General features: G+C 38.4%; 1 protein-coding gene and 1 long non-coding RNA gene across 2 annotated transcripts; one reads left to right on the top strand and one right to left on the bottom strand.

The window, feature by feature from the left end:
• Positions 1-1,490: 1,490 nt before the first annotated feature.
• On the top strand, positions 1,491-10,064 carry LOC124542346. Its single transcript, XM_047120317.1, has 2 exons — positions 1,491-1,596; positions 9,534-10,064. Exons 1-2 carry the CDS (start codon positions 1,542-1,544, stop codon positions 10,025-10,027), a joined length of 549 nt encoding a protein of 182 aa, XP_046976273.1. The 5' UTR covers positions 1,491-1,541; the 3' UTR covers positions 10,028-10,064.
• LOC124542348 lies at positions 6,941-7,964 on the bottom strand. Its single transcript, XR_006967320.1, has 3 exons — positions 7,781-7,964; positions 7,509-7,642; positions 6,941-7,191 (listed from the first exon to the last, which is right to left on the bottom strand). It is a non-coding gene; the product is annotated as an uncharacterized LOC124542348 (long non-coding RNA).
• Positions 10,065-11,766: the final 1,702 nt, after the last annotated feature.

Genomic DNA, 11,766 nt, shown 5'->3' with positions numbered 1-11,766 from the left:
ATATATTATTAGTGCCCTTAACGCTGAAGTCACGCGTGCAAAACCGGGGCGTACACTAGTTAAGTGTAAAGAATACGAGTCTCTTTGACACGACGAGTCTTAACAAAGCCAATCAGGGGCATCTCGTAAGTGCTGCGGCTTGGACGGTGTTATGCGGATCTCGCCATCACGTTCGTGACATAATATTATAAATACTAAAAACTTAGAGCCAAGATCGTGAAACAAGCACCTCTGAATATTCGTGTGCTTAATTTGTGTTATCTCGTGCTGGAGGAGGAAAACTTCGTGAGGCGACCTGTATTTGAAAAATATCAACGAAATTATACACCAACTAGTATTGGAGCAGTGCGGTGGAATATGCTCCAAACATTCTCCTTAGCTTAGCAGTGGGAAAATTACGGACTGTTAATGTATAGGTAACTCTCTGTTGGTTATTCATGGATTGTATGAAGCAAGTAAACCCCAGGAAAAGTCATAGGATATATGTTTATTAAAACTTATGACTGCAATCCTATAATTAAATGATATCATTATCATTACATAGTATAAAACAAACTCGCTTTCCGCTGTCTGTCTATATGTATGCTTAGATCTTTGAAGTAACGCAACGGATTTTGATGAGATTTTCTTTAATAGATAGATTGATTCAAGACTAAGGTTTATATGTATCATATATGCATAATATATCAGAGAGACACTGATAACTTTAGAGGTTTCTAATGTGATGTAAATAAACACATTTTTGCGCTTACATTGCAAACGCTGGCTGAAGCCTACGAGATTGATCACCACGCTGACATTTGTATAATAGCTTATTTACTAATTGATTTTAAGCAATACATCATTAATCCCTATCCAATTAAGTACCTTAAATACATTGTGAATTAAATATAGATCGATATGGTCCTCTACAGCATGTAATTTAAATGAACATTTTGCGGAGATATTAAAGATTTAAAACGCAGGGGCATAGCGGTTTGTATTGTCTTATGACAAAAAGCTGTGAACGTTGTAAGACTATAGTATATTTAATATACTATAGTATATACTGTGTTATATAGTATCAGCATTGAATCTGAGTGAAACCGGGGCGGGTCGGTCTGACCTGACGATCACCACCAGTGAGTACTTTAAGCCACATTACAGAAGTTCGTTGCAAAACCCAATAGTTTTATCAAAACGTGAAAATCTGTGTTCACATCTGACAGACATTACCTAAGTTATGAATCAAAACTGTTAATCCGTAATCTGTAATATTTCTGAACACCTCATTCTGAAACTTTCGCTAACGTCAGATCGACTAGTACGGTTTGAATCTTAACGCTGATTGGTCACACATGACGTCATCGCCAACCGACCAATGGCGAGCGTTGCAAATGCACACATGCTGGCTTTTTTAACCGTCTTTTTTAACACCTAAACTATATCGGAAAGAGTAACTAATGATTTTCTTGTCGGTTCTCCGTAGAATCTACATTAAAAAATGTTGTATTCCTGAATTGTTCGCTCTTGTATTGAACATTTTATTACTTACGGAGTTAATGTCGACTGATTTCATTGTGCTTTCGACCACAGACACAGGACGACGTAAAATGCGTAAGTCAGATTTAACATTACGTAATAAAAACATTGCTCAACACTCAAACTTAAACTCAAACTCAAATAACTTTATACAATACTAGCGACGCGTCCCGGCTTCGCACGGCTGGATATAAGTTTTTTTTTTTGTAAATTTTTTGTTGCTCTTCCATTAATTATATACCTAAACCTTTCTTATAAATCTCTGTGTCTATTTGTGAAAACCGCACGAAAATCCAGCACAGCAACAGCCTGTGAATTACCCACAGCTGGGCTAAGGCCTCCCCTCCCTTTGAGGAGAAGGTTAGGAACATATTCCACCACGCTGTTCCAATGCGTCACGTGTCAGAATTTCGATGTAATTAGACACACAAAGGTTTCCTCACGATGTTTTCCTTCACGGACGAGATGTATTATAAACACAAATTAAGCACACATATATATAGTGGTGCTTGCCTGGGTTTGAACCCGAACTCATCGGTTAAGAGGCACGCGTTCTAACCCCTGGGCCATCTCGAAAATCCGTTTAGTAGTTTTGGAGGTTATCGCGAACGGACAGACATACGCGCCTGGGGACTTTGTTTTATTGTATATACTTATTGATTGTCAAATTTAACACTACCACCGGTTCGGAAATGGATCTGACCTGAGAAAAACCGGCGAAAGAAACTCAGTGGGACTTTATTTGTCAAGTTAACTAAATTAAATTTACTTGATGGTAGGGCTTTGTGCAAGCACGACTGGGTAGGTACCACCCACTTATCAGATATTCTACCGCCAAACAACAGTACACAGTATTCTTGTGTTTCGGTTTGAAGGGAAAGTGAGCCAGTGTAACTTAAGGCACAAGGGACATAGCATCTTAGCAATCTTGAGAAGATTGGAGACACATTGACGATGAAAGGAATAGTTAATATTTCTCACAGCGTCATTGTCTATGGGTGATGGTGATCACTTAGCATACATATATTGAATATGAATAGAAATATCCAAGAGGCGATCGTTTCATTCCCAAGGTGTGCTATCAATCATAAACTCACTAATTGTATAACCTTTCGCACACAAGCGTTCCATAAGTTTTTTTTTTTTTAATTTGACAATAGAGACATTTTAATATTGCTATTTTATAGGTAAATATTAGCTGGGCTAGGAGCCATCCTATTTGAGGAGAAGATAGGCTTCTCCAATTTTGAATTAAATGTGGACTAATGCAGGTTTTCTCACGATATTTTCCTTACCGAGTACGAGATGAACAAAGCATATGAAAATTCAGCGGTGCCTAGATTTGAACCGGGTCATCGGTTAAGTTGCACGCGTTCTAACCACTGGGTCACCTTAGCTATTTAAAAACATTAATGTAATACGCGTTACGTATACCTAATAATTATTAGTTGTCACCCGCGCTTTGATCGTGTTTAAGGGCTTCGGTTGTCATCAAAAAAAATGAAAATAAACATAAATTAAACACAAATTCTAACGAAAATTACAGATAACTAATCACATTAAATTAAACTTAAGAAAATATAAAAAACATACAATTGAATTAAAAAAACTAAATAAGATAAGATTTAAATTAGACTAAGACTAAATAACAGAGTCAGAGAGAGAGTTGAGATGGCCCAGTGGTTAAAGCGCGTGCATCTTAACCGATGGTTGCGGGTTCAAACCCAGGCAAGCACCGCTGATTCATGTGCTTAATTTGTGTTTATAATTCATCTCGTGCTCGGCGGTGAAGGAAAACATCGTGAGGAAACCTGCATGTGTCTAATTTCATCGAAATTCTGCCACGTGTGCATTCCACAAACCCGCATTGGAACAGCGTGGTGGAATATGTTCCAAAGCCTCTCCTTAATGGAAGAGGAGGCCTTATCTCAGCAGTGGGAAATGTACAGACTGTTACTTTACTTTACTTTACTTTACTTTACTTTACTTAATAACAGAAATAATTTTTTTCTTAAACTTAGGTAATGTATCGTGGAAGATGTCAGACAGACAGACAGAGTTAATTTCGCATTTATAATATTAGTATAGAGGTTCACGATGAAACAATAATTACTCGCGTCAGAGTCTTAATTGTTTTTTTAATTATGAACCAGTTTTACTAATTACCTTGCATTTAGTTAACTAACGTTTTCTGGTAACTTATTTTTGATCGTCTTGGTGGTTAGTGGTCCTCGGCACAAATGGATAAAAGAAATATTAATCATTAGCGTACTGCCCCGGCTTCGCACGAGTGCAATACTGATACTAAATATACTACAGAATTTGTTTATTAACGACATCACATTAGAAACTTCTAAAATCATCAGTATTTCTTTACTATATTGTCCGTGTACTATCTATATACAAAAACCTTCCTCTTGAATCACTCTATCTATTAAAAACCACCGCATCAAAATCTGTTGCGTCATTTCAAACATCTAAGGCATCAACGCCACAGGTGACTATTAGTTAATAACACGAGATCTATGAGTCACAGAATACGACAGAATTAAATACAGTAGGTTAATAGATGTCTGTTGTAAGCCGATACGATTAGTCTGTATAGTCTTGTGTATGTATAAGGATCAATTTATTATTTAGAGAAAACGTTGCCATAAGGTTAAAATAAATTTTAAATTTTATAATTCCCGAAAAACGCTGCCAGTTATTTTGGTGACGTCACATTGAAAAAAACAACAGTCGTGTATGTACAGCCAGAGTAAGAAAACCTTCGTCAGTTTTCAAATTCATTCATTCATCAAGTCTTAAGATCTTAGTACCTTTTGAATGCAGACACCAAATCATTGCGACGCAATATGTCATTCTCGATCAGTAAAGCAGATCGCTCGTACTGAGCACACGGAAATACCACCGGCACTCGTTCAAAGTGAACAGCTATAAATCCTTGGTGTTTTGGGAAAATAATGAATTATAATAGCTATTGTTATTGTTTAGCGTACTCAAGGCCGCCGTAAGCGGGAGTGCAGCGCTTGCACTGCACGCGGGAGGCACGCCCGGGGGGCGGCAATACGTCATGTACCTAAATCAAGTCAATATTATAATTCCCACAAATCCTTAAGTAAAATAAATTATTCAAAGCATCGAAAAATCCGTCCGTCGTCTGTTATCCTATGAAAAACAGTACTGTCGAAGTTAGGAGAATCCCCTTTAAGCTTCCTTATCAATTGGTAGATTAGGTATCCGTTACTTGTAGTAGGGTGTTGTCGTAGGGCGGCTTGAAGGGTATCGCGCCATAATGTATATTGGTGGCCGCTCGAAATAGCAGAGCTGTGCCCTCCGCGCCCGGTTTGACGGGTTCGCTGTTGCAGTCGCAACGTGCTCAACGCCAACTTAGAGGTACAGCAGTGGGCCGCACATCGCTAGTTGAGAAAGGAGTTAGAAAAGGCGTTAAGTAAACAAAGAGCAAAGGGGCGCCTCTATCGTGGTTTGCGAGAGAAGCTACGGACACACGGCGCTCCTGCTACGGAATCCTTTCGAGACCATAGGGGATGCACTTCGATATCACGAGTTGCCTTCCTATCTCAGAAGGCCGTTGGGGCATACCTCCAGGATCAGGTGATCCTTTGGGAGGGGGCGACGGACGACTTGTCCGGCGTCTGAAGTTGGATTTGACTGGATCCTGCGGGCACCGACCTTGTGTGTGTTGTTCTACGCAGACGACGCCCTCATCACGGTGGCGGGGCGAACCTTTCAGATGGCGGCCCTAAGGTCGGAGTGTCGCTCACGGTGAATCGAATCGAGATGCTGGTATTGAAGGTTTCTCTAACTAAAACGGAGGCCCTCCTAATCCACGGTCCTCGTTGAGGTCTCCTCGAGGAGTGTCTACCGCCCTCCAAGGGACGGTAGTTAAGGCGCAGACACATATGAGGGATCAGGGCCTCATCCTGGAGGGTAGATGGAGCTTCGGGCAACATTTTGTCCAACTCAGCTTAAAGCTCATCAATGCCAACGTAGGAGGACCTTAAACACCTTGCCTGCGTGCGCTCTATGGCATGGTATTTTTTTATTAATTTTAAATCAATAATAAAAAACCATAGGACGTCCTACACTATATTTGCCGAGACGTGGTCTCCTCTCTAGAACACGTTTTCCCCAACGGTCGTCGGTTCTGCGACAAATATGGCCAGTCCACTGCCACTTCAGCTTACTAATCCCGTGGCCTATGATGATGACTTTGGTTCTCTGACGGATCGCCTCATTTCAGATGCGATCCCGCACAGAAACGCCGAGCACAGCCCTTTCCATAGCACACTGAGCGACTTTAAGCTGGTGGACCAGCCTTGTCGTGAGTGTCCACGTTTCGGCTCCGTATGTCATGACGGGTAGGACGCACTGGTTGAAGACTTTCGTCTTAAGGCACTGTGGGATCGACGATGTAAAGATTCGACGTAATTTTTCAAACACTACCCAACCTAGCTGAATTCTTCTATTCACCTCGTCCTCAGGGTTGTTTCTACCTAATCGCAAAGTCTGCCCAAGGTAGACATATTGTTGAACAACTTCGAGGACGGTACCGTGTAACGCAATCGGTTCCAGTAGAACATGTTCATTGAACATGATTTGGTTTTATCCAAGTTCATTCGTAGGCCGATGCATACAGAAGAATCAGCCAGATCGTTCAGCATCTGTTGTAGGTCAGCGTTTTGAACATATCCTCCATTGCAATAGTAAACATGAAAACATGAAAATGGCACCATAAAATCATCGCAATGTAGGCAAGTTCTTAGAGGTGTACCCCAAGGATCGATACTTGGTCCTCTACTATTTATTATATATTGCGCTGACGTAACAAAGGTCATAAAAAACTGCCGTTACCATATGTACGCTGACGACATACAAATATATATATCTTTTCCACCTAATGAAACTCATAATGCTGTACTTAAGCTAAATGAAGATTTAAGAAACATAGCAGGTTGGTCAGAAGCAAATTGTTTAGCGCTAAATCCACAAAAGTCTAAATTTGTAATACTGGGCACGGCGAATCAAATACAACTGATATCAAGGGAAATACCTATGGTTAAAATTCAAGATGAACCAATTGAAAGAGTTACAGAAGCACGTAATCTTGGCGTACTTATGGACGAATGCCTTAGATTTGAAAAACATATTCATAATACAGTTAAAAGCTGCTTTTATCGTCTAAAAGTTTTATACCAAATAAGAAAGTTTTTAAAGGTAAATGTAAGAATCCGCCTATGTGAATCATTAGTATTATCCAAATTAAATTACGCCGATGTAGTGGTGGGCCCAAGACTATTGCAACGTACAAAAAATTTAATTCAAAAGGTGCAAAATGCTTGTGCAAGATATTGCTTCGATATACCTCCACGTACGCATGTCACGCAATATTTAAATAACGCAGGAATTATGAGAATGGAATACCGTAGGCAACTGCATTTTATGACGCTCTTATTCGGGGTAATCAAGTTCAAACTTCCACCATACCTTTATAACAAGCTTCGTTGGGCGCACGATACGAACACATACGCAACCAGATCGAAATCATATTTACTTCTTATGCCTCTCCATAGAACGGCCGCCTTCCGTGGCAGTTTTCGATACGCCGCCACCAAGTGCTGGAACAACCTCCCACCGCCATTGAGGAACCTAAATATAATTCATAATTTTAGAAACAAATACAGAAAATTTCTTATTGATAAACAAAAGCAAACATAGCAATTGATTTTATTTATCTTTGTTAATTTAAATATAATATAATGATTTATATTTAATTGTATACATATGTATGAATTTATATACATGTTCGTGTGTGTGTGTGTGTGTGTATAATATGTAGGTATGTGTGTGTATGTAGTTGTATAGATGAGATTTTATATATGTATATGTCATAACTATAAAATGATAATTCAATATAATCTTATAACTTTTTTTTTTTTTTTTAATATGTAATCAAATCTACTCACCTTACAGTGCATGGCCCATTGGCAAGATGGAGTATTGAACAGACTTGGTTAGACTATTTAGTGAATAGATTTCAACCTCTATTTGATTGTTATGATATTTGTTAAACGGCACGTCTCGACCTGCTTGCGACCTTCTGTAATAATATGTTCGCTATATTAATTTATACCTCCAATAAATGCAAAGAATCAAAAGTAATATTATTGTGATTTAGATTATATTAAAACACATTTAAAAAAGAAAAGAAAAACAGAAATTGGTATATATTACTTACTTATTATTATTAATTCTTTTTTTTTTTCTTTCTCCTTAAATAATTCGTAGGTGATCGAATATCTTTGTGATCTCAGCGTAATATAATTTAGTTTTAAATTTTAATCCATTGTGCTACACGTCCAACCTCCACTGCCGCCGCGAGGTACCTGAGGGCTGAGCGCATTATACTATCCTAGACTTGTTTTGATTTCTGTTATGTTTTTACTTTTATTTTTTATTTGATTTTAACACGACATAATAGTGGACTATTGTCAATGTCGTTCACTTGACGTACGGAAATAAGGTGATCACTGAAAATCAGTGCTGCCGTCTTTGCGAATTTCACACATAGTACGAATCGTATTTTAAATTAAGTATAGAAAAAAAAAAAAAAACTATATAATTTAAATCGTTAATTTTTTTTTTTTGTGTGTGTGAAATTCCTAGGCCGACAGCAAATGCTGAGTGATTTCCCTTTTTGTGGCATCGTACTGCTCTGTAGGCAGCATTTTGTTTTTTTTTATTTATGCCTCTTTTTAAAATCTTTCTTAGATATTATTTAATTGTATTGTTATTTTAAGTTTTTGTTTTTTTTTTTGTTGTATTGTTTATGTCACTGATGTATCAACACGATGCTTACAAATAAAAAAAAAAAAAAAAAAAAAAAAAAAAAAAAAAAAAAAAAAAAAAAAAAAAAATAAACAATTTGGGGGAACTAACGTCCCCTTGTCTTACTCCTCGATGCAATGGTATGGGATTTGTTTGCTGATTCTGTACTTGGACGGAAAATACACCTATTTGGTTGGACTCCCTTAATGCTCGTAACAAGGCTCTTATCTTACGAGAACAGTGCTGCTGACCCACTTCGCCGAAGAAGACCAGAAGAAGGGGTCTTCGCTATGGATGTGATGGGTTTCTGTACCCTGAGAACTCCCTAGGAACTGGAACCCCGCAGAGGTGAGCCTACCGTCAGGACGTCACGGTAGTATGCACAAACGATCTCGTGAGATCCTCCAAAAAGACGGAGTGGCTTTTTTGGCAGGTATACACCCCGCCCCCCACCTCATTTGGAGGAAAAGTGGTATGCGTTTTTGCAGCGAAAAAAAAGAGCGGCATCGTAGGTATTGCACGCGGGCGACAAAACAGCTAGCGGCGGGCCTGAGCGAACTCATAATAGTATTAAAACTCCTGAATAGTCTTTTATGAGTGCCAGATGATATTCAAATAACAGTTTGTGCTGACGCCACAATATAGCGGCTCGTGTGAGTCAAGTGGTATACAGGCTATAAATTACTTTTAATTGTAATATAATAAAACAATAATGGTCTTTTATGACTTAAAATCAGACTGATATATTTTGTTTTTTATCAAATTTCGTAATTTATTTTTCACTGCCGGAAGTAACCTATTCGATTATATTATTTCAATTTCATTAGGACACCAAGAGTAGATACAATATCACACCAAAGATAAAAAACAAAAAATTACATTTTAAAATTATCCTGGCAAAAGTTCTACTAGTTACAGGTAGTCTCATCAGGAATTAGCATAATACAATGTAATTATTGAAAATAAAAATAAACATACGCATAATTATTAAAAATAAGAAACACGAGTATAATATATTTTTTAAATGTAATATAATAAATAATAATCATTAAAACCAATAAGATAAAGCATATAATTAGAATTGAGTACGAATAAATAAAATATTCAAAGTAAAGGATGTCTGTTTGGTCAGCTTGTAATGTAACTGTCATTTTCTTTTTCAGTACGTCTGTTAATCTTTGCGTTTCTGCTGTCAACGATATACACACATCCAGTAAAAGATGAAGATGCCATCATCGAAGCTGAAGATACAAAGGAAATTGTCGACTTAAAGAAAATGTTAAACGATGTTTCTTACGTAACAAACTTCAAGAATATGATGGCGGACTACGTGAAGTCGCAGTACAAAAACTTAACGATTGACGATATGGAGAAAATCCAAGATTATTTAGAGGAATTCTGCCACAGATTCGCGAGGGACCTAAAGGATATCGTCGAGAACTACGATCAAGACAGACCGATCGGGAAAGTAAACGATGGTCTTCCTGACAGTACGTTTGAGGATATTAAGAAATGCATCAAGAACGAATTACCGAATGTGACAGATGTGACCGCGGATCAGATTACGTATGTGCTACGGAAGAATATATTCGTGACGAGGCAGAAGATCGATGCTGTCATCAGGAGCTCAGAAATAGCTGCCATTGAAAACGCGTAGATCATTCTCGTACTAATTAAATCGTTTAATTTATGAATTATGTCTTTTTTTATGTTCCCATGATAACATTTTGCCTTTATTGATGACCTCCGTAGTCAAGTGGTGTACACCGGTCTTCATGGGTACGCCACTTCGTCCCGGGTTCGATTCCCGGTCGATTCGACGCAGATTATCATTAGTTATCTATGTTGTCTTGGGTCTGTGTGTTTGTGGTACCGTCGTTACTTCTGATTTTCCATAACACAAGTTTAGCTACTTACATTGGGATCAAAGTAATAATGTAATATATGTGATGTTGTCTCATATTTATTATTATTCATTTATTAATCGTCAACAACAACAACAACAGCCTGCATATTCTACCACGCTGTTCCAATGCGGGTTGTTGGAATACACATGTGGCAGAATTTCTATGAAATTTGTCACATGCAGGTTTCCTCACGATGTTTACCTTTACTTGGTGGTAGGGCTTTGTGCGAGCCCGTCTGGGTAGGTACCACCCACTCATCAGTTATTCTACCGCCAAATAACAGTAGTCAGTATTGTTGTGTTCCGGTTTGAAGGGTGAGTGAGCCAGTGTAACTACAGGCACAAGGGACATAACATCTTAGTTCCCAAGGTTAGTGGCGCAGTGATGATGTAAGGAATAGTTAATATTTCTCACAGCGTCATTGTCTATGGGTGATGGTGACCACTTACCATCAGGTGGCCCATATGCTCGTCCGCTAACCTATAACATAAAAAAAAAAAAAAAAAAAAAGTACCGCTGAACACGAGATGCCTTATAATCACAAAATAAGCACATGACTCAGCGGTGCTTGCCTGGGTTTGAACCCGCAATCATCGGTTAAGATGCACGCATTTGAACTGCTGGGCCATCTCGACTCATATATTATCATATATTACCAACAGTAAATTTCCCACTGGTGGGCTAAGGCCGTATCCGTTTAAGGAGAAGGTTCAGAACATATTCCACAACGCTGCTCCAATGCGGGTTGGTGGAATACACACGTGGCAGAATTTCTATGAAATGAGACACATGTAGGTTCCCACACGATGTTTTCCTTCACCACCGAGCATGCGATGAATTATGAACACAAATTAAGCACATGAATATACTGTCTTGCTTGCCTGGGTTTGAACGCGGAATCATCGGTTAAAATGCACATGTTTTAACACGTTGCCTGTCGATCTATCATCGTTCAAGTCCAAATACTTTTACTAAAATGTTTATACAATTGTGTACAATATACCTACTCGTATTATTGTATCAGTCACCTATTTTGATTTCAAGATATTTCAAGTACCAAGCCTACGTTAGTTTGGCATGGATATATTGTTATTTAGCGGCAGAATATTTGATGACCCACCCACCCACATCTACATCATCAGAAGGGCTCGCAAAGTGCGCTACCACCAAGTAGTGACTGGAATTTGATTTGATTTCAGCCCGCTCGTAATGACAATAGGATGTTTAATGTCGCAAATAAAACAAAATACTTCGTAATGCTGAATTTATTGCTCTTAAGATAAGGGTCAGTTTTCAAATGCGTTTTTCGTTAAAAGTCAATCGATTTTTAGACATCGCGTTTCTCGTTAGTAATATCTGAATTGTTGTTGGAGTTCTTTGGGCATCTCTGAGAAGCTGTTGAAGCAGACACAAATGCGGCTCTTTCCTGGGTAGTTAGGGTAGAAACCTGGTCTGAGCGGAGCTGAAATAGAAAAAGAAAGAAATCAAT

This window comes from Vanessa cardui, chromosome 30 (genome assembly GCF_905220365.1).
Source record: "Vanessa cardui chromosome 30, ilVanCard2.1, whole genome shotgun sequence".
Classification (NCBI taxonomy): domain Eukaryota; kingdom Metazoa; phylum Arthropoda; class Insecta; order Lepidoptera; family Nymphalidae; genus Vanessa; species Vanessa cardui.
Note: the sequence above shows the minus strand (reverse complement) of the source record. Positions and strands in the feature narration are given on the sequence as shown.

Bases quoted from the DNA above. Each gene is read 5' to 3' on its own strand.
- LOC124542346 (XM_047120317.1), top strand. From the start codon at position 1,542: ATGTCGACTGATTTCATTGTGCTTTCGACCACAGACACAGGACGACGT. The intron at 1,597-9,533 runs GTAAGTCAGATT...TTTCTTTTTCAG, and splicing joins CACAGGACGACGTAAAATGC to TACGTCTGTTAATCTTTGCG.